The sequence below is a fragment of the Pecten maximus genome, chromosome 12 (genome assembly GCF_902652985.1).
Source record: "Pecten maximus chromosome 12, xPecMax1.1, whole genome shotgun sequence".
Taxonomy (NCBI): domain Eukaryota; kingdom Metazoa; phylum Mollusca; class Bivalvia; order Pectinida; family Pectinidae; genus Pecten; species Pecten maximus.
The window spans coordinates 31,653,830-31,678,695 of record NC_047026.1 but is presented as its reverse complement, the minus strand read 5'-3'; the positions used below and the strand labels follow the sequence as shown (position 1 = coordinate 31,678,695).

At 36.9% G+C, this 24,866-nt stretch overlaps 1 protein-coding gene across 1 annotated transcript; it reads left to right on the top strand.

Moving 5' to 3' along the window:
* Window positions 1–2,643: 2,643 nt before the first annotated feature.
* Window positions 2,644–21,732, top strand: LOC117338990. Its single transcript, XM_033900355.1, has 5 exons — window positions 2,644–2,744; window positions 3,633–3,993; window positions 16,254–16,751; window positions 18,953–20,335; window positions 21,716–21,732. The coding sequence occupies exons 2-5, from the start codon at window positions 3,645–3,647 to the stop codon at window positions 21,730–21,732; spliced, it is 2,247 nt and encodes a 748-aa protein (XP_033756246.1). The 5' UTR covers window positions 2,644–2,744; window positions 3,633–3,644.
* Window positions 21,733–24,866: the final 3,134 nt, after the last annotated feature.

Below are 24,866 nucleotides of genomic sequence, written 5' to 3'. Positions count from 1 at the left end.
TGCCCGGGCTTTCATGCGTGGTTAAATATCCCCACCGATGAACAGAACATGTAGTGTATAGGTCAAGGAAGTGAAATCAAAAAGAATTATGAAAATATCTGTAAAATTGTTTGAGTTACGGCGATTTAGAAAATCCGGCCTTTTATAATTGTTATAATTGGTATTTGGCTACCGCCCGGCCGTACATCTTACTGCCCGGGCTTTCATGCGTGGTTAAATATCCCCACCGATGAACAGAACATGTAGTGTATAGGTCAAGGAAGTGAAATCAAAAAGAATTATGAAAATATCTGTAAAATTGTTTGAGTTACGGCGATTTAGAAAATCCGGCCTTTTATAATTGTTATAATTGGTATTTGGCTACCGCCCGGCCGTACATCTTACTGCCCGGGCTTTCATGCGTGGTTAAATATCCCCACCGATGAACAGAACATGTAGTGTATAGGTCAAGGAAGTGAAATCAAAAAGAATTATGAAAATATCTGTAAAATTGTTTGAGTTACGGCGATTTAGAAAATCCGGCCTTTTATAATTGTTATAATTGGTATTTGGCTACCGCCCGGCCGTACATCTTACTGCCCGGGCTTTCATGCGTGGTTAAATATCCCCACCGATGAACAGAACATGTAGTGTATAGGTCAAGGAAGTAAAATCAAAAAGAATTATGAAAATATCTGTAAAATTGTTTGAGTTACGGCGATTTAGAAAATCCGGCCTTTTATAATTGTTATAATTGGTATTTGGCTACCGCCCGGCCGTACATTTCACCATTGTTTGACCGTATTACTAATTAATTAAATCAACACATCTTCTAATAATATAATTTTAATGATGTATGAGTGATAATAAATGCCCGGACAGTGAACAGCTGTTTCCGGTGTTTTAATTGCGAGATCGTAGCCATAACTCCGTCAAATATTGATATTTTTTTCACCACTTTTGATCATATTTAAGGATTAAACTTCTATCTATCCATATGCAATAGTTTTGATAATGTATGAATATAAATAAAAGCCCGGGCGGTCGTATAAATGCAAAAGATTATAGCTCATCCCGAGCGCTAGGTTGCGAGATCGCTAATTTCACATAGCCATAGCTCTGCCAAATATTGATATTTTTTCATCATTTTTGATCATATTATTGATAAAGCTACTATCTATCCATATATCATAGTTTTAATAGTGTCAGGATATAAATAAAAGCCCGGGCGGTCGTATAATTGCAAATAACAACATTACGGCTCATCCCGAGCGCTAGGTTGCGAGATCGCTAATTTCACATAGCTATAACTCGGTGAAATATTGATATTTTTTTCACAATTTTTTTACCATATTATTGATAAAGCTATTATCTATCCATATATTATAGTTTTAATAGTGTCTGGATATAAATAAAAGCCCGGGCGGTCGTATAAATGCAAATAACAAGATTATGACTCATCCCGAGCGCTACGTTGCGAGATCGTAGCTATAACTCTGTGGAATATTGATATTTTTTCACAATTTTTTACCATATTATTGATAAAGCTATTATCTATTCATATATTAAGTTATAATTGTGTCTGGATATAAATAAAAGCCCGGGCGGGCGTATAAATGCAAATAACAAGATTATGGTTCATCCCGAGCGCTAGGTTGCGAGATCGTAGCTATAACTCTGTCTAATATTGATAAATTTTCACAATTTTTTACCATATTATTGATAAAGCTATTATCTATCCATATATCATAGTTTTGATAGTGTCTTGATATAAATAAAAGCCCGGGCGGTCGTATAATTGCAAATAACAAGATTATGGCCTATCCCGGGCGCTAGGTTGCGAGATCGTAGCTATAACTCTGTGAAATATTGATATATTTTCACAATTTTTTACCATATTACTGATAAAGCTATTATCTATCCAAATATTATAGTTTTAATTGTGTCTGGATAAAAATAAAAGCCCGGGTGGTCGTATAAATGCAAATAACAAGATTATGGCCTATCCCGGGCGCTAGGTTGCGAGATCGTAGCTATAACTCTGTGAAATATTTATATTTTTTCACAATTTTTTACCATATTATTGATAAAGCTATTATCTATCCATATATTATAGTTTTAATTGTGTCTGGATAAAAATAAAAGCCCGGGTGGTCGTATAAATGCAAATAACAAGATTATGGCCTATCCCGGGCGCTAGGTTGCGAGATCGTAGCTATAACTCTGTGAAATATTGATATTTCTTCACAATTTTTTACCATATTATTGATAAAGCTATTATCTATCCATATATTATAGTTTTAATTGTGTCTGGATAAAAATAAAAGCCCGGGCGGTCGTATAAATGCAAATAACAAGAGTATGGCTCATCCCGAGCGCTAGGTTGCGAGATCGCTAATTTCACATAGCTATAACTCTGTCAAATATTAATATATTTTCACCATTTTTTGCCATATTATTGATTAAGCTACCATCTATCCATATATAATAGGTTAAATAGTGTTTGGATATAAATAAAAGCCCGGGCGGTCAATATATATTCCCCGGGCAGTACCGGGCAGCACCGGGCAGTACCGGGCGGTGCCGGGCAGTACCGGGCAGTGCCGGGCAGCACCGGGCTGTAATTAGTTGGACCGGTTTTCCTGATACCTCGCGAGGCGGACATGCAGCCTGGTTGATGTTAGGTGAGACAAGAACAGAGATAACTCCAAAATAAATCGACAATATGTACGAGACAGCTGTATATGGATAAAGCATAGCCTGAAGTGAGTACAAAACACATCATTTACTTACTAAGAAATCAGTATATTGCATAAATTCAGACACTGCAAACCTGTACGATTAGACTGCGTACTTTCAGTTTCGTTTTTGGTAAGGTTAGCATTACGATCAAGTCGACTCGCGAGAATCTCATTTTATAAAATGATGAAATATATATGTATAAGAAAAGGAATGAATTACAGTTATATTTGAATTAAATACACAACTTTCAAATGATGAACAATAATAAACGTACACTATAGTACACAGAGTACAGGGGGTAGGCGCCGACCTACTTACTTGGTAATACCAGATTCAATTTCATGCTCTGATTATAACTACCTCAAAACTTTAAATATACGTAAGGATCAAATTAATTGTTTTACAAATGTAATTTTCAAACAAATAAATGCAAAGGATCATATAAGACCTGATAAGTATATATAGTGTACATACAATTTTATTTGACCGGTGTTTTATTTCTGTTTCTAAATAAAGTTGTTTAAAGTTATTTACCTTCTAGGCTACATTACACAGTTTCACAAACAATATGTGGTAAAAGGACATGAAATGATTAGATTTCATAAAATTTTCTATAAAAAATATGCAGTCTGCAGATGAGCTAGGTCATGAGTGTTGAATTGAGTCTTAATTAGCATGCATGTAAAGGGACCAGCCAATTTATTCAGATGAACTTAATAACATTTATAGTTTATTTATTTTCAAGGTTAGTGTAATTTTAGTTGTGACAATACATTATATGTACATTATAATGCCCGACAAAAGGACTATAGTCTTAGAAATTCTTTTTGTATAAAATTGTTATACTTTTTTGCCAGGTGTACATATGTATGTACTCGGTATGTATTTAACTTTGTTTTTATCTTTTTCAGAAAAGTATCAACATGTCTTCAAATTCAGATGTTCCCCATAGTAATCCTTCGGTGGACAGAGGCTCTGGCCAGACTGATGGTGCAAGCAAGGGAGACAACCCAAAAGAGGATCCAGGAGATATCTGTACCAGTCAAACAGCAGTAAACCAACGGCAGTTTTCAGGAAATAAAGAAAAAGGTTCACATCATAAGAATTTTACAAGTGGACCATCACCTCTGTCACATGATATGTATGAACCCAAGTGTGATTACCCACAAAGTAGGAATGATGATTACAAAGGAAAGAAAGCTGACCAAGAGGGTGACTTTAATCGTGAAGGTGGTGCTCATAGTGGATACACCCCTGTAACAAGGACAAGAGGTATTTATAAGTTCTGTAGAAATAGTTAAATGTTAAGAAAAAGAGAATATCCAAACTGGGTCATCTAAACTCTGAACAGATCATCTTTGTACTTTAATTATCAACTGTAAACCTTGTATACTCCACTCATGTTATATGTATAACTGCTACAACCACTTTATATAGGTACATTGTGGTTTGTGGGCAGTATTAGTATAACTGTACTCAGACAAGAGACCTGTAGTTCCAGCTGTCCGATAGCTTAAGAACCCGGGGGCCATCACCTTTATAATCAGTTTGGAAGCTGATTATGATCTTCCTGATCTGATTATAGCTCTACAGATGAAGATGCTGGGAATTCCCTCTGTACACATAAGAGATCACTGATTATCTAGGCCATGAAGAGCCGAAATTTGAAAGAGAAAAGATATTTTGTCTAATAGTTTGTTTTACAAAAAATCCCGAATATGCTCAAATATGACCCTGTCTAAAAAATACTAAGAAAATGGAATTTTGAGAAAAATCGATATTTGTGTCTGAAGTCTCAGGTGACCTTTTACGATCGCCTTTTGTCCAGCGTCGTGCATCGTACGTCGTCTGTCCGTCGTAAGCATTTTACATTATCAACTTCTTCTCCTAAAGTGCTGAATTGAATTCAATCAAATTTGGAAGGAAGCTTCCATGGCTAAAGGTCATATAAAATTGTGAATTATATGTTCCCGACCCCCAAGGGGCCTGAGAGGTGGGGCCAAAAAGTGTCAAATTGACTAAAACTTCAAAAATCTTCTTCTCTACTCTCAGATATGTTGGAATCAAACACTCCTCATAGATGGAATGGTCTTAAGGTGCTTTACCAAATTGTGAATTTCATGGCCCTGTGGTCTCACGTTTGCCCCTGGGGAGGGGGTAAACTTTACTATTGTCTATATAGAGAAATCACAATTTTGACTATGATTTGTTGGATTTCTATTGGAATTCATTCTAATTTGGTTAACATGATCAGCATGGGATGACAGTTTAATGGTATGCACATATTGGCCCTGACTGACCCCCTGGGGCTGATGGGCGGGGCCAAAAAGAGTCGCTTACAAATTAACTTAAATACTTCAAAACTCATGGGCCTCTTTTCACATTATACACATTAACATGCAGCTAATTTATTTTGTCTTCAAAACTCTAAATAAAATACCATTAGATAAGGAAGTTAATAAATATCCATTATGTAATTCCTTTAAGATTAACTGAAACTTTTTTTCATGCAATTTATTCTTCTTTTTCCTATAAAACATTATAAATGTTACATACTTTCCAAAGCAATAGAACTACAGTAAAACCTCGCTGTATCGCTACCTTCTGTTCTCCACGATTTTGGCGATATAACGAGTTAGGTGGTATATCAGGTTTGCCGCTCAAACCCAACTTTACTGTCCACACACTATGAATAGTGCTTCCATAACAGCTGACGACTTTGAAAATCAAAAACAATTTATTCATATCAAAATATTGCATCGAATTTTACACATATATATGCTTTGATAATAAATAGAATTAAATCTAATGATTTTCCCGAGAATATCATCATAATTTGCATCGCATGATCTAGTAATCGTAACATGATTTCACTGTTACCTCGTTTGACTGTGCATGTTCTACCCGGCGCCGAAAAACGTATCAATTGTCATCTGTTTTGCCTTCAACCGACAAACTTACAAAACAAACTGTTGAAGAGATAAACATTTCTAAATGTCTGATTCAGCTGTAGAATGCTTGTGTTCTAGAAATTTGACAACGTTTCATCATTAACTCGCAAGAGTAATATTTTGTTTTCAGATCTTTGTGCAGGGTTTCTGGTTATTGTTAACATTGCGTCATCATGTGGTACGATACCTCTGTATATCTGACATCTTACTGTTGTGTCTGCAGTAACAGAGTTGCATAATATATCAAAGTGTGAAGTGGTATCACAAACGTCAGTTTTATTCATCATAACTTACGAAATTTACCTGTACCTAAAGAAAGCATGAACACAAAGCACTAGCCACATGGTTGTACAGCTACTAATCAGTCAGTCGGTAGTCAGTCAAGTAACAATAACATATAAATACACGTCCTTCTGGACTAAATTTGGCGATATTAATGAGGTCAAGATGATATTATTTTTACCGTTTGTTCTGGAAATATGATGGCGGATGGCGGTATGCGAGTTTGGCGGTTAAACCGGTGCATTAGCGTGGGAGGAAATCCGTTCTGAATAAATTCATGGCGATAAGTGAGTTTTGTGGTATAATGCGTGGCAATATAACAGGGTTTTACTGTAAATTTATTCCTATCATTTGCTCAGAGGTGGTTGAAGACACCTCTTTTTTGCGACTGCGATGTTTATTCCTATCAGTCGAATGAATTTCCATCTAAACGTAATAGGAAACACTGAATCACAAAAATTGGATGGATTATAAGCAAATATTAGGTAGTTGCTACTAGTTTGGTGACACCTGAAGGATGTCACAGAAAGAATGAAGCGTAGTGAGGGGCGATAACTCTGTTTCAGCACTTTTCATCAAAATCACTCAATATCTAAATTTCAACCAATGAGAAGACTATGTGTTAATTGTTAGGCCGCTGGGGCCGAGGTGGTTAAGGTGTCCCAATATTTTATCACTAGGGTAGCCTAGCTGTCCATCTCAGAGTTGCGAGTTTGAAACCCACGTGGGGCAGTAACCTGGTACTGACCGTAGGTCTGTGGTTTTTCTCCGGGTACTCCAGCTTTTCCTCCACCACCAAAACGAGGCACGTCCTTAAATGACCCTAGCTTTTAATAGGACGTTAAACAAAAATAAGTAAAACTGTCTTGTTGCCAAGGAAATGAAACCCACAATATTGAATTTGCTGTCCCATAATACCCCTATTTCATTGAAATCCGACAATATCTAAATTTGGACCATTCAGAGGCCAGGAAATATCGACTATTTCTGTAAAACTTGAAAATAATGTGAGCAGACTACAGAGGGACCAGTATCCCATGATGTAGCTACATATCAAATTTCATTAAAATCGGACAATATCTTAATTTAGACCAATCAGAGGCTGGGAAATGGCTGTCATTTTGTTTAAAAAAGGTTAAAAGTGAGGTTAAAAGAGTAACCAGTGTCCCATGATGTACCCACATACCAAATTTCTTTGCAATTCGACAATATCTTCATTTGGACAAATATCCTCGAAAAAAATAGGATTAACTCTTTCAGATAGGAATATCCAAGATTTGATGGGAATTGACTCGCCCCAATATCAATCTTGGAGAAAATTGTTAATAAATCACATGCACTTGCGCAAGGAAAATCCCATTTTTGTATGAATTCCCCAGTGAAGCATAATGATACAAATGAGAGAAGAAAAATTGTTTGTTTGTTTGACATAGCCATTTCCTTAAATTGATATTTCGAGACTTTCCTCATAGTTCAAAGTCAGTATCAGTGTCTTTGTCAGTGGTTCATGTCGAGCAAATTGGGAGATTGTCTTTTTTTTTTATTTGGAAATTTCTTCAGTAGTGTTGGGAATAACTAATAAGTTCATGATCAATCATCATCATATCGATAATTGATCGATCATGAATAGAACATAAGGAAAATATCTAGAAAAGCATTAATATGAATAGTACAGTATAATTACCCAGGTAATTTAATATCAAGAACAGTTGAGCGAGTTATCTCCCTTTTTCTATCGCAGATGAAAATTAGGTAATTAGCAAGTTTTAAATTGTTTTGTGTGAATTTGAACAATAATTCATGTAAAGGAAGCTTAACCATGCATAATAAATCATATTTTTATTTTCAAATAACTTTTTTCAGCCTTTTATCAGGTAGCAGTGTACACCAGTTTGTCCAGTTTCTTAAAATTAAGTGGCAATTATCTCTTACTCTTATATATATTTGCTTTGTTGGCTTGGTTTACCACCCTGTGAATAGCCAGCTGAGTCAGTTTGAGGCAGGGTCTCCTTGTAGTAGTTAGTGACTACGTCTGAACAACATGCAGGAGGCCTGTCTGTCCACATGCCATCCAGGAAAGGGAGCAATAATTGATGAAAATGAAGCTTACCAAGCAAATAAATAATGTTTTCTTTTGAAATAAATGTTTTAAACTTCTTATCAGGTAGCAGTGTAGATCAGTTTGCCCGGTTTCTGAAAAATAAGTAGCATCCCTAAGTCTAAAGCTGGGTCTCCTTGTAGTAGTTGGTGACTACCTGACTGAACAACATACAAGAGGTCCATCGCATGCCATTCAGCGCAATAAGGGTAAAGTGGTCTTGTCCAAAGTCACAACCACGACAGCACATACCGGCCTGATTTTCAGCTTCCCTTTTCTTCTGCAGGATAATTTTTTTAACTGTTCAAACTTTTCTATACTTTTTCTATAAATATAATATTAACAAACTTGGTGTATTTGGTTTAACGTCCTATTAACAGCCAAGGTCATTTAAGGACGTCCCAGGTTTAGAGGTGGAGGAAAGCCGGAGTACCAGGAGAAACACTACCGGCCTACAGTCAGTACCTGGCAACTGCCCCACGTAGGTTTCGAACTCGCAACCCAGAGGTTGAGGGCTAGTGATAAAGTGTCTTGACACCTTAACCACTCGGCCACCGCGGCCCCTCAATAATAAATAATTAATAAACTATCTTACAGTGGCAATAATACCAAAGAAGTGAAAATTATGGAAAATGTGTTTCTTAATATCTAAATGGCTTGAAATTAAGAGAATAGTTATACAATATGAAATGAAAACCATATTTTATGCAAAGTCTCAAAAACATTTTAATGACGTTTTTTTTAAAGTAGAACATAGAGGGTAATTACTTGCGGTCTAAGGCCTGCAATTACAGTAACTGTTTAAAACTTTTTAATTCTTATTTGTCACAGTTGCAATTGTAAAAGATGTGAAAATTAAAGAAAATGGTGTTATCCCAATATCAAAATAGTTGATATTAAGAGAATAGTTCTACAAGCTGAAATTAAAACCAGATTCTATTTAAGTTTCAAAATTCTGAATTTGTTTCTTCAGTAGAATATAGAGGGAAATTAACTGCGGTCTTTGACCAAGAATTTAGAACACCCTTCCTAATGTAAATATTTGCATACATGTATAGTGGTGTTGGCCTAAAAAAAGAAACATATAAACTATTTGCATGTACACTAGTCCCTGTGTTACTGTATTTTACCTGTGTGCAGATGACATTATGAAGAAGACTATTTTGTAGAATTGTTATCATTAAATCCTGGTCATTGTTTGAATATATCGAATAATTTTCTATAATACCTTTATATAAGTAAACTTTAAATTCAAAAGATAAAAAAAAAAAAATACATGGTTCCCCGCCCCAACATTGAATTTAACTTATCGCGACACAATAAATACACAATAGTTCAAAAAACTTTAGTATACATTGGTCAGAATTGGTTTCTTGCACATTGCTTTCTTTGGTATACATGTATGTAAGTGAAAGGTTGAAATATGTTGGTATGGTATTAAAGCAAAGATATTTCAAAATGTACCAATTGCTACCTGTATGCAGATGACATTTTGAAGAAAAACTATTTTATAAAATAGTGATAACAAAATATTGGTACCGGGGTAATTTTTAATTACTGATTAAAAATTCAAAAGATAAAACAAAATTACAACATGGTTCCACACCCTAAATTAGATAATTAACTATATATAATGTGATATAACAGGTTTCTTGCACATGGTTTCTTTGGCACATATGTAAGCAAAGGGTTGAAATATGTTGAATATGTCAATTATGGAATTGATGATAAAGCAACTTATAGATACTTGAAAATTTACTAATTCATGAAATTTCAAAGTCAACTATTTTGTAAAATTGTTATAGCTAAAACCTGGTAACTCTTTGATTTTGTCAAATAATTTCCCATCTTATACTTTTTTTGCAATAAGTTGAAATTAACTTAATTTCAAAAGATAAAAAAAATGCATGACATCTTTCTTATAATACACCAAAAACAACTGAATTTTACTTAATATGACATAATAATTGACAATATTTTAGCTTAAATTTGTCAATACAGCTTTCTTGCATATTATTATACCCCTGCAACGAAGTTAGGGGGGGTATACTGGAATCAGGTTGTCTGTCCGTCCGTCCGTCTGTCTGTAGACGCATTTTGTCCAGACAACTCCTCCTAAACCGATGGGCCGATTCCGATGAAACTTCACACAAATATAAATGATCATGTGTAGATGTGCATGCCACTTTATTTTTCTCAAAATTATGGTTGCTATGGCAACTGGTCACTATAAACAGGTTTTCTGATAAGAACCATAACTTTAAGTTTGTCCGGACAACTCCTCCTAAACAAAATGGCCAATTTCAATGAAACTTCACACAAATATAGAGGACCATGTGTAGATGTGCATGCCACATTCTTTTCTTTCAAAATTATGGTTGCTATGGCAACTGGTCACTATAAACAGGTTTTCCGATAAGAACCATAACTTTAAGTTTGTCCGGACAACTCCTCCTAAACCGAAGGGCCGATTTCAATGAAACTTCACACAAATATAGAGGACCATGTGTAGATGTGCATGCCACTTTATTTTTCTCAACATTATGGTTGCTATGGCAACTGGTCACTATAAACAGGTTTTCCGATAAGAACCATAACTTTAAGTTTGTCCGGACAACTCCTAAACTAAATGGCCAATTTCAATGAAACTTCACACAAATATAGAGGACCATGTGTAGATGTGCATGCCACTTTCTTTTCTTTCAAAATTATGGTTGCTATGGCAACTGATCACAATAAACAGGTTTTCTGATAAGAACCAAAACTTAATAAGTTTGTCTGGACAACTCCTCCTAAACCGAAGGGCCAATTTCAATGAAACTTCACACAAATATAGAGGACCAAGTGTAGATGTGCATGCCACTTTCTTTTCTTTCAAAATTATGGTTGCTATGGCAACTGGTCACTATAAACAGGTTTTCTGATAAGAACCAAAACTTAATAAGTTTGTCCGGACAACTCCTCCTAAACCGAAGGGCCAATTTCAATGAATGGGGGTATTAGTCAGCCATCCTGGCGACAATTCTAGTTTTTCAAAATTATGGTTGCTATGGCAACTGGTCACTATAAACAGGTTTTCTGATAAGAACCATAACTTTGTTTGTCCTGACAACTCCTCCTAAACCGAAGGGCCGATTTCAATGAAACTTCTCACAAATATTGAGGACCATGTGTAGATGTGCATGCCACTTTTTTTTTCTCCAAAATTATGGTTGCTATGGCAACTGGTCACTATATTACTGGGTTATCTTAGTTAGCCTCTAATTAACAGTTCCAATTCACCAATATTGACTCGTGCAGATTGCGGGGGTATTAGTCAGCCATCCTGGCGACAGTTCTAGTTTTCTTTGGTGCATAAAAGTGAAAGGTTTAAATATATTGGAAAATTTATTTCATTATATATTAATGCGAAAGATGATATAATTTGACACTGTCCTAAGATTCATCTCAATAAAGGGCAGGTCAGAGACTTTAATTTCAAAATTTAAAGCATTAGAACATAAATATTTCATTAAAAATTTGAGAAAAAAAAACTTCTATTACTGAAAAAGAATTGTTCAATATACTTCTATTGTGTACTGAAGTATATGTACGGTAGTTCCTTGAAAGTTCGTGTCATCGTAAGCTAATATGTATGAGATATGATTCTCGAAACGTCGTTGCTCCACAACATAAGCAAATATCAGCTGATCAAGACATCAAAGCATAAACTAACGACACAGTAATTTCATTAAACAAACAAACAATAAAGAAATAAGATGTTACATATTTAAACGTCGCCCGTCTCCAAAACGTTAATGAACACGTAACATTTACACTACAGTAGGCCTGCTGGCACTACTGGAAGCCTACGACTCAGTACGAGTTTAGATTTGTTATAGAAAAGAATTGAACGCTGGTCTGGGTTGACAATTAATTAATACTGATCCTGTAAAGCAACAAATTTGGTCATAGTAGAAGAGCTATAACCTCCAATGTCACTTTTATTATGACACGATATTAAAAAGTCCTGGTCCTGACCACAGGCGCTTGCATAGAAAATGTGATTTTCAAATTTTTTCTATTTGACAGTGGTATGTGTAATCTGTTAAGCTCAAGGCCGGAAACTCCGCTACGAGCGAAACGGCACCCCATCTCACTTCAATCGACTAAAAAACACATTTATTCAAACTGACACGGTGTACACTATATACAACTGTCATCAGGAAACATTCATCTTTAACCTACCGTGTCACTTAATACGAATCGTTACACACAATTATCCATGAAAACATCACCGAATTCCTCGCTCAGACGCCATTTTTCAAACGGCTCCCTCAGCCTGCATGTCCAGATTCTTCATTTACATACGAGGTTGAAAGGTCATGTGATTATATAATCGACTGTCACCAGGTGCACTTTTGGGGGTCATCTCGGCATACTTTATTTTACATGTGCATGTACAGGACGTCGTTTGCGAGATCACGGACTAACAAGATAGCATGTTTTAATGCCAGTGATGAGATCGTCCTTTTCTTTTCTTCAACTGCATCATTTCGGTAGTTGTTGAACTTCATTTTGAAAACGAAAGATTGCATGTAACGGTGCTCAGTAACTTGTTCAAGACAGGGCCGGGACATTATACGTATACCATGAACAAGCAGTATCAGTTGAACTGTTTCGAAGTTAAAATTTGGATGGGGTAATAGTTGATAGTTGTTTGATATTTTGTTTTTTATTGAACTTGCCATCTATTTAGGGTTATGCCTATCTTCAATTAAAAAAATGGACCACTACATGACTAGTTAAAAATATATAGACCACACACAATATCGGTAAGAATAAGAGGTTATTCTGGGTATTCTGGCGTTAGCCCTTAATACTATAAAATTCTGGCGTTGACACAAAATAACTACTACTACCCCTCAACTATTCTCTTTTCTTTCTCATTTAAATCCAGTTTCTTTATTCTGTAAGCACTTCAGCCAGCTTAATCATTAATAGAAGAATACTTTACAATGCGTTAAACTCTTTGACATTGTCACTGGCGGATTTAAAGCCCCCCACCCTCCACCCAACCCCATCCCCTAAAATTGTCAAAGTAAGGGTATCTCAAAAAGCAAATTCCCGTATCAATCAGCGAAATGATAGTATAAAATCATTAAAAAATATCTCTCATATACTTGTTTTTATAAAACACACTAGGTATGAATCTATCGTGAAATACACTTGAATGCAGGATTTTGCATTTACCTGCTAAAAAATTTTAAGGGGAGTAACCCTGGACACCCCCTCCCCTCCCCCTATAATTTCACACGCCCCCCCTAATTGAAAATCCTGTGTCCGCCCCTGATTGTTGACACTAAGCGGCCAAATGTTATCAAGTTTATTAAAATCGAAATCAAGTAAGTAAGTAATACTGTTTCGAAAATTTGAATAAAAAGGGGTTTAAAATAAAATGAAACTCCTCAATATTTCAATAATCATACAGTGATAGATCTATAGATAAGTCCCGAGTCTTGTATGTATACTCATAAAATTTTGATTGAACTCGAAGAATTTCTGACAAACAGTAAATCTAACATTGTGGGAAATGAAAATAAATTGATGATGGATCATCGATCACAACGTACAAATCGTTTGGCAGGTCTAGAAGTATGATCTTCCTATTTGACGACAACATGATATTTGTAAAATGTGTAGAAAGAAATGAACAAGTCTGAAGTAAGTAATGTTGGTACATGTACACATGTATACGTTCCGGTAACCTGATGACAGTCTTATTCGTGATTCACTTTTCTTTTTGTTCGTCCAGATTTCAGTAACCTGACAAAAGTAAATCTATAAATAAGCATTTTGTTCTACCTTTGTGACAAAAGTATGTGAATCCATTTCCCATTTATCATTTTTTTTTTTTTTAATTTTCAAGTATAAAATATCTAGGCCTACTACGTGAATGCGATTGCAGAATAGGCATTCTTGACTTCGTTTGCTTTTCCAGTGTACTGTCATATACGGTGCATGCATGGTACTCTCACATTCAAAATGATAAATAATTTATGATTATAAATCATCATTCATTGACAAAACTCTTCAAATAATCGTAAATTGGACAAAACTCTTCAGCGAGCCGAAGTGTTTTCCGGACAAAATGCATGCGGAAATGACCCCCAAAAGTGCACCTGGCGGCAGCTGATTATACAATCACATGACCTTTCAACTTCGTATGTAAATGAAGAATCTGGACTTCTACAAAATTCTCATTTTCTATGCAAGCGCCTGTGGTCCTGACGGGAAAATGTAATACAACTCACTTAGACTGCAGCTAAAGCCTGGAGTTGAACGAGTAAGCGGCGTGAAGTCCCCGGTGTTATTCCATCCGGAACTCCTCTGGGAATCATTTCAGTGACAATACCCGATGAGTTCAGGATGGCGTTATTCTATAGCTTTCCTTTATATATGCGGACAATCCGACCAAACCACATGTGTTAATAATTCCATTACGTATAAACTTCATACATTAATCATAACGGATTTGTTTATGTTAATGCAGGCTTTGAAAGACATCATCAAGGTGACTCGAGCAAAACAAATATAAAACCAGTTGATCTATAATGATTTTAATGCTGATAAGTCTGTATCCGATCCGATCAATTTGTTCAACCCTGCTAATCGGAAAGGAAATGCCCAGTCTTGCGTCATCAAAACAGGCAGCCTATTTATAGGAAAATACCCCTGTCGAGTGGAAAAATACTGAGAAGGTCGATAAAATAGGCCATTTTCAAAAACAATCTTGTGACCGTTCTGTTAAAGATATCAAAAAACTAAACAGACCGTTTTCCTCAGGAAACATTTATCTATTTACATGTGCATCATATATGTTTCTGGATTTTTTTTCGGAATTTTGAGGGCGATTTAAACAGAACCTCTTAGTCAAAGTGACGATTTTGGCATGTTTGACCCAAAATATCTCATAAATACGAATTTCCACAGGGATACCAGATACATCCAGACCTAGATCGAGCTGAGTTTTACAATGGTTCAAAAGCCCATAATTGTATGTGCCATTTTTTCCGCTCCCAAATCGCTACAATAGCCGGCAAAAATCGCGAATTAGCTCATACTATCATTACGTTCCATAAGGAACGATAACGAGTTATCGCCCCTTACTACACTTCATTCTTTACTAAGTATAAGGGATTGTGATTTGTTTTTTATGGCATTTGATCCTGCTGTATTTTTGTCTGAATTCAGACAACATATGCTGTCTTTGTAGCCCAACACAGATCAGTACTGGATAAGGTATTATTCACAGCATTTACAGGATTCACCCTGGACGAAAATGTACACTTCATGCTATAAACTACTAATCAGTACAAATAGTTGATAGAAATGTAGTCTATTCTTCTGCTGTATATCGCCAGTCGGCAAAACATCGCGAATTCTTGCAAGCTTGATACAAAAAGTTGCTTAAAAGACTTGTGAGTTCCATTGAAGAAAGATAACACTTTTGAAGGAGCACACGCAGGTGTAGGCACCCATCTTAATTCAATTATTATGGCAAATGTAATAACTGTCCTTTGTTTATTTCAGTATTTGATTTTTTCCCCTGTGATCCTCTGTTTTTCGATGATTTCTTTGGAACTTGATAGGCTTCTCAGTTCACTGTTCCCATAGAGATCACTATCACGATTTTCAGCTTCCTAGTTCACTGTTCCCATAGAGATAATACAATCATGATCTCCAGCTTCCCAGTTCACTGTTCCCACAGGGATCACTATCATGATCTCCAGCTTCCTAGTTCACTGTTCTCACAGAGATTACTAATACTATCATGATCTTCAGCTTCCCAAGTCACTGTTCTACTGATGAAGCTCAGCATTTATATGCCTGCTAGCATTTTGATAAATGTAAAAGGTATTAACTTGATTTTGTGTAAAACCAAAACCTTTCACAGTGATAACTAATCAGTATTACAAATGTACCTTATTCCAAATGTTTTATTTATCTGAACTCTTGCAACAAAAACTATATTGTGAGAGATGCTAAAAAAATACCTGTTGTAAGTAAAGTCCAGTTTGTATCTGAGTGACTTCCAGAAAGGTTGATACTCGATCAACCTAATGTGTTATTATGATTGCATTGTTAATGTATTTGTAATTGTTTTTTTTTTGTAATGTGTAATGTAATTTTCAAAATTATCAAAATCCTATATTTTCTAGAAAAAAGGACAGAATCTGGGCCAGACTTCCACAACTTGGATTATTCAGGTAATTTTAAAATCAACTTAATATCCCTGGAGTCCAGAAAGAATGTATTGAAGATGGAAAAGGATGAAGAAGAATTTGTCAAGTTCTATCATCTGTTTCATTCTGATTTGCAGTTGGATACAGTAAAACAGGCTTTGCTCTCTGAACTAAAACTTGTGGTGACAAGAGATGGATACCCTCCTTCTGTCTGTCCACAGCAAGGAGCCTCAGCTCCTTTAGATATAAGTGTAAAACGTGTCCTTACTTGTCTGTGTTATCAACTTCAAGCTGTGAATATTTCTTCTACATCCTGGGACATAGACCATGTCAAGGAAACTCTGTCATCATTGGAAAGCTACCAGAAGGGCATTGTGATTGGCTATGAAGTGTCAGGTGATAACATCAACTACTGGCTGGCTGGGGAACGTGGTGCCATGAAGATCACCATGGATGTTCTTACTCAGCAGAGAGGTGCTATTTCTGATGTTGTAAGAGGAAGTCCGAAAATGGATAAGTTACAAGGAGACTATGTTGGAGATACAGATACTGATATGGATAAGAGACAGACAGGACAAAGTGTATTATATAACAGACAGGCAGGACAAAGTGGATTAGATAACAGGCAGACAGGACAAAGTGGATCAGATAACAGACAAACAGAACAAACTGGAACAGATAACAGACAGACAGGACAAAGTGGATCAGATAACAGACAGACAGGACAAAGTGGATCAGATAACAGACAGACAGGACAAAGTGGATCAGATAACAGACAGACAGGACAAAGTGGATCAGATAACAGACCGACAGGACAAAGTGGATCAGATTACAGACAGACAGGACAAAGTGGCTCAGATTACAGACCGACAGGACAAAGTGGATCAGATTACAGACAGGCAAGACAAAGTGGATCAGATAACAGACAGACAAGACAAAGTGGATCAGATAACAGACAGACAGGACAATGTGGATCAGATAACAGACAGACAGGACAAAGTGGATCAGATAACAGACAGACAGAACAAATTGGATCAGATAACAGACAGACAAGACAAAGTGGATCAGATTACAGACAGACAGGACAAAGTGGATCAGATAACAGACAAAGAGGACAAAGTGGATCAGATTACAGACAGACAGGACAAAGTGGATCAGATTACAGACCGACAGGACAAAGTGGATCAGACAACAGACAGACAGGACAAAGTGGATCAGATAACAGACAGACAGGACAAAGTGGATCAGATTACAGACAGACAGGACAAAGTGGATCAGATTACAGACAGACAGGACAAAGTGGATCAGACAACAGACAGACAGGACAAAGTGGATCAGATTACAGACAGACAGGACAAAGTGGATCAGATTACAGACAGACAGGACAAAGTGGATCAGATAACAGATGGACAGGACAAAGTGGATCAGATAACAGACAGACAGGACAAAGTAGATCAGATAACAGACAGACAGGACAAAGTGGATCAGATAACAGACAGACTGGACAAAGTGGATCAGATAACAGACAGAAAGGACAAAGTGGATCAGACAACAGACAGACAGGACAAAGTGGATCAGATAACAGACCGACGGGACAAAGTGGATCAGATAACAGACAGACAGGACAAAGTGGATCAGATAACAGACAGTCCAGACAAAGTGGATCTAGCCAATCTGACAACACAGTACCAGGTAATTGTTGTATTGTGTAGGTTGTAGTAACAGTAGTAGTTGTGCTATTTTCTGGTGTGCCAAGCTTCAGATACCTGTATTTGAGGAAAATATATAAGAGTTATAGAACTTGTTCAAGATTATCATTTCAGAGTAGGCGTTTATTGGGAAAAGTATATTTTTAACCTTTTACTAGAATTTTGCTTTTTAGAAAGAATTTCTCATAAGATTATTAGGTTAACCCGAGGGAACTAAAATATGGGCCATCTTGTACATATGTCAGTAATGCCAAAGATCATCAGTACTTTAGCGGCCTTCCTTGAGGGAATTTGATCATACTTCACGAAATGATAAAGGATCATAACATCTCGGAAAAGTTTGAGACTCTGGTTTTTTTGGTCAGTGTCAAGCTAAAGGTCTATGTTACTATTTTTAGTGGGTTCTGGTTGGGGGTATGTATAGCTTTAGTAATTAACTCGTGTCCCATTGGGAATTTCATGTGGAAAGAGTATAATAGTATTGTGTTGTGTTCATCTTCAAACATTTTTAATTTATCCGGGTTGTCTCTCCTACGCTGCAATTGATTGTTACTGGAACTTTGGAGCATGAGTTAACCTAGATGAGGAAATATACTGTATTATACCAAAAGTTGGATTAATTTCTCTGCCCTAAAATTTGAGCTTTGACTTTTATTTAACCCATTTGTTTCAATTTAGGAACATATCAATTTAGAATGTAGATTACAGCTGCTCTTGGTCTGTAACCTAAATATCACTGTCAAAAAGCACACAAGTGATTTGCACATGTAGGTATAAATTCCGTTTCATGAACAATATTGTGAATTATATTTATTTGAAAAAGCACTAGAAATGTGTTCAAAATTTATTTAATCTTGATAAAAGTTAAGTTGCAGTGTGCCAACTTTTACAAAAACAAAAATCTACAGATGTATTATTATAATTAAACTTGCAACCGAATACACCAGTATTTTATGTTAATCATAGGATACAAGGAACGATGGAATGATGAGTCAGGACAAAATGTCAACAGTCCATCACAGGTGTCAACAAGTGAACCAATGGATCAGAACATTGACAGAGTTCAAGTTCAGACTAAGGTTTATAGCAATCCCATTGGAGATTCACATGGAGGACAGAGTGTTGGAGCACAGAATATGGCAACAACATCCCGCAGTACAGAGGGCCAAACAGGTCAAAATGTCTCTACCAGAAATGATGGAAATCAAACAGAGGCAGACTTCACTGCTACATTAAAGCTTGGTAGACTTCAAACGAAAATTTTGTCATCCATACCAATAATAGAAGATTTAAGACAAAAATTTAAAAATTTGAAATTAGAACAAGATGGCAGTCACGGTCTACAAATTGTTGGAGATAAGACGACTGTCATTAGAGTTGAAGCAGATATCCAGAGTCAGCTGAAGGAAATAGAGAAAGAGAAAGTTAACTTGTCCAGCAGAGATATGCGACCTGAGCAGGTGAGCATGTTAGGAGTCGGAACTGTACTGGACCATATACAGGAATGTTATATCAGATGTCAGCATCTGGCATGTTACCTTGAACACGATAAAGACACTACAATGGTGTATGCTACTGTAGCCGACAAGGAGAAAGTTCTCCAAGTGATTCAGTCTGCCATTTTCTACAGAGAATTTGAGAAAGACGTCCCTACATGGAGGTTATTCTTGAACTCACCAGATGTACAGGAGGAGGTACGTGTCTTGCAGGAGAGATACAATGGCAGGGTTGTCATAACAACACAGGAAAGTTCAATGAAGCTGGTATGTACTTCTGATGTTACAGATGTTGTATTAGAAATTTTAAACAAGATGAAAGAAGATTTCTCACAAGTAGGAACAAAAACATTTCAGTACACACCAGTTGGATACCTGACAGTAAAACTCTGTGCTAAAGTACTGCAAGATCATCTTGATAGCATAGAAAAGAAATATGGTGTTGAAATTCGTCCCGTCCAGAAGAAAGAAAAACAGGGATGGATAGTAAAAGGTCCAAATGGAACACTGGATAAAGCTTGTGATGATGTGAAGAAACACACCGCAACAGTGACAGCAAAAAACCTTTGGCTTAAAGACAAGGTCAGCAAAGACTTCTTTGAATCAAAACAGGGACAGGACATGATGGTGGGAGTTGGTGAGGATACAGGATGTCACGTGACCATGGTGAAACAGGAAGTTGATGTGACTGAAGGGAAAACATCGAGGTCTGACAGACAAGGATCAGCCACACAGCAATCCTCTAATCTGGCTGGACGTCGGTGGAGAACAGGAGATGGACCATGTATAGAACTGTACTGTGGAGATGGCAGCAAGTCTACATCTGATGTCTTGGTGAAGCTGAAAAGAGGAGGTATGATGTTTTATGTTTTCTATAAGTAGTTAAATTGTTGCCAAATATAGGGTTAAGAATAAACTCATTTGTTTGCTCCCCTGGTCCAATTTAAAGAGCGAGGTGGGCTTCTGCTATACCGTGGCATCCAGTGTCCATCTGTCAACAATAACCTTGTTAACACAATAACTGGAGTAAATATCCAGCAAGTTTGATGAAACTTTGAATGCAGCCCTACATCGACAAGATCTCAAATGAGGTCAAAAGTGGGAATTATTTGATAGTAACTAACAGAGTTATTGCCCGTTGTAATAATATTATCGTTAGACCTTGTAAACACGATAACTGGTCAGTAAATATCAAGCAAGTTTGTTGAAACTTTGTATGTAGCCATATATGAAGAAGATCTGGAATGAGTTCGAAAATGGAAATTATCAAACAGTAACTTACAAAGCTATTGGCATTTGTAATGAAATTATTATTTGACCTCGTGAACATAATAACTGGAGTAAATATCATATAGTTTGATGAAACTTTGTATTCAGCCATATATCAACAAGATCGCGGACAAGTTGGAAAATGGGAATTATTCAACTGTTACTGAGTTACTGCCCTTTGTAATAATATTATCATTAACAACTTAATTTTTAACTCACCTTGCTTGGATTCGAAGGGCTGTTGAGCTTATGAATATTGGGCAAAGAAGATCTAACATTTTATAAATGCACAGTGTGGCTCAATTAAGACCAAAGAGGTGGAGCCCAATAGGGGAAATTGAAGTACTGGTAGCTCTTTTTAAATCACTACCAGTCCTGAACAACTTAATGGATTTTGATGAAATTTGGACTGGAGAATTATTTTGCAATGTTGTATGTTGTATAAATGAAGGACATGACACCCTTGGGGAAGGAGAAAGGGATCCTATAAAGGAAATATAGCCAAAAAAAAAAAAAAAATTTTTTTTACAAAGTGATCTCTCCAGCAATTAGAAACAAAATAATTTTCAATACCTGTGTACATATATCTTGTATGTGAGGGCAGCCCTTCAATAAATTCTGTCACAGTCGTAAGTGTCATATATCAAATGTTGCATTTTTCTATTACATTCACATATTCGCATTCCCTGTATTCTGTCCTTTCTTAATCGATAAACTTTATTTTATTTATTCAATTCATACATATACAATACACAATCATACAATCATAATTTGAATGAGATTCGGAAACAAGTTTAAAACTTGTATTAATCCGTCTCCTTATCCTTTCTTAAACACTGTATCCTTTCTTAACCGCCACATGATAATCTTCCATTAGTATGATTATACAACTAAGACACAGGAATTGTTCAGCACCTAGAGAGCACTTTTGAACACTTGATTTTTCACATATAATATTTATTAGGAGGCATAGTGGTCTAGTGGTAGGACGTAGGGCTATAACATGACTGAAGGGTCACTCAAAGTTTGAGTTCATGACTGCCGAGAGGAAGGCAACATCTTTGACTATTCTTTTGGATGGCTGTAGATCTAGTGGATGGGGCGAAAAGAAGGCATATAAATCACTAGTCAAAAACACTCTGTATGAATTAAAGGAGGATAATGCAGAGGCCTGTTCCTGTTCCTACTTCCTTGGTGACCAAGAGATGTTTGTGTCCTTACGTGATGTGATTGATGACAGCTTTAGAGATGTCAAACCCCTAACTATAACAGATACAACGGAGGAAATTGGAGAGGATTGGGATGTTATTGATAAAAGTGATATCAGAGGTATATATATAAACACACACAGGTCCCCAACCACTAAAACATACAAGGGGGTGTGGCACACAGGTCCCCAACCACTAAAACACACAAGGGAGTGTACGTGGCACACAGGTCCCAAACCACTAAAATACACAAGGATGTGGTACACAGGTCCCCAACCACTAAAACATACAAGGATGTGGCACACACTGGTCCCCAACCACTAAAATACACAAGGATGTGGTACACAGGTCCCAAACCACTAAAATACACAAGGATGTGTGGCACACAGGTCCCAAACCACTAAAATACACAAGGGAGTGTGGTACACAGGTCCCAAACTACTAAAATACACAAGGATGTGTGGCACACAGGTCCCAAACCACTAAAATACACAAGGATGTGGCACACAGGTCCCAAACCACTAAAATACACAAGGGAGTGTGGCACACAGGTCCCAAACCACTAAAATACACAAGGGAGTGTGGCACACAGGTCCCAAACCACTAAAATACACAAGGATGTGTGGCACACAGGTCCCAAACCACTAAAATACACAAGGGAGTGTGGCACACAGGTCCCAAACTACTAAAATACACAAGGATGTGTGGCACACAGGTCCCAAACCACTAAAATACACAAGGGAGTGTGGCACACAGGTCCCAAACCACTAAAATACACAAGGGAGTGTGGCACACAGGTCCCAAACCACTAAAATACACAAGGATGTGTGGCACACAGGTCCCAAACTACTAAAATACACAAGGTGTGGCGAATAGGTCCCCAACCACTAAAATACACAAGGATGTGGCGAATAGGTCCCCAACCACTAAAATACACAAGGATGTGGTACACAGGTCCCCAACTACTAAAACATACAAGGGGGTGTGGCACACAGGTCCCCAACCACTAAAACATACAAGGGGGTGTGGCACACAGGTCCCAAACCACAAAAATACACAAGGATGTGGCGAATAGGTCCCCAACCACTAAAATGCACAAGGATGTGGCACACAGGACCCCAACCACTAAAATACACAAGGGTGTGGCACACAGGTCCCCAATTTAAACGTCCCTATTGACACTAAAACACAAGTGTGTGTAGTGGACAAGTCCTAACCAATAAAACATACAAGGATGTAGTATAGGTCCCCAGCCGCGGTGGCCGAGTGATTAAGGTGTCCCGACACTTTAACACTAGCTCTCCACTTCTGGGTTGCGAGTTGGAAACCTACGTGGGGCAGTTGCCAGGTACTGACCGTAGGCTTTCCTCCACCTCCAAAACCTGGCACGTCCTTAAATGACCCTGGCTGTTAAAAGGACGTTAAACAAAAAAAAAAAAAAAAAAAAAAAGGTCCCCAGCCATTAAAAAACACACACAACTCGGAATTCAAGATGGCTACCTGTCTACAATTTTTTTTGCCATATCAGTCTCAAAGTTGAATGGATACAACAAGAGACCAAGGTGAAGCCACACTTCAAGTTTTCATCCTGCGAGTAGTTCTCAAGTAATATCAGTAACAAGTTTTATTAGCTAGGTCATCTGGTCCAAAACACCATATCTGATGGTGTCTATCATGTATCCGAACAACGTTTCTCATCTGTTGGTACGTAAACAATATCTTCAAACAATTCTAATCAATGATTGGAACTTATCTTAATTTGACTGGAAGCATCCCCAGATGGTTGGGATTCAAATTAATGACCTCTCTAAAACTAAAGCACTTGATGTCATACATATTTGACTGTAGGCATCCTCAGGTGGTGGAGTTTCAAAATTGTAAAAATGGTGGGGCTGTACACCCCAGGGGCAAGGCCTAAAGGTAGCATGATCCTCGGTTGTGGGGATTCAAAATAGCACAAATGGTTGAACTTATCCAGCAGGGGCATGATCGTGAAGGGCATGGCCCAATAGGGGAAATAAATAATTAGGGAATTCTTTTAAATCTTTCTTGTTATATAGGAATGAAAGTCAATATTTGGTATAAAGCATGCATGCTTTGGTGGAAGGGAACCCATTTTGTATAAACAGTGTAGCTGGACTCCTACGAGTCTGATGGGCGGGAGGAAATCCTTCTTCTTAAAGCTGTTTCAATAGCAGGATTGAGTCTAAATATGGTCTGAGCCATCCTCAGTTTAAAGCAAGTTAATTTCATATAAATGGTGGGTCTCAGGTGTCCCTGAGGGTTTGGGCCCCATTGGGGAAATTTAGTTAATTCTTTAAAACCTTTCTGTTTTTGGAAGGACAGGATTTTGTTATAATCTAAGGTCCTCATATAGCGAAGATATGCACGCCCTTTAGCAATCACACTGTCAGTCCTCACCATCTGTATGTCCACCTACAAATTTGATTCCTGGCTGTTAGTTTTACTATTTGTTAACTGATTTACAGGAAATTTTGTCAAGATGTTCAATTCACAAAAAATACTTACTGAGGTCAAAAATCGAGGTCAAGGTCATAATTAGGCCAAAAGATCAAATTTGCTTTCTTTTTACTGATGAATTTTTTGTTGGTCAGAATGAATTTCAATGAAACAAGGAGTCAACTTACCAAAGATCAAGGTCATGATACTGGGTAAAAAGTCAAGGTTATATGGGTCCAATGGGAAGTGTTAAATTTTGCCATAATCACTGAAATATCCAGGTTCGCGATACAAGCCCTCTTAGGCCTCTTGTTTATGGACAACCCAATTAATAGTGATTTGAGCAGCTTCCATGTTATGATTATAAGTAGGATAAAAACCATTTTAATGATCAACCAATCATACTTTAAACCTGTTGTGATTAGTAAGGCATTAGCAAAGGCGTGC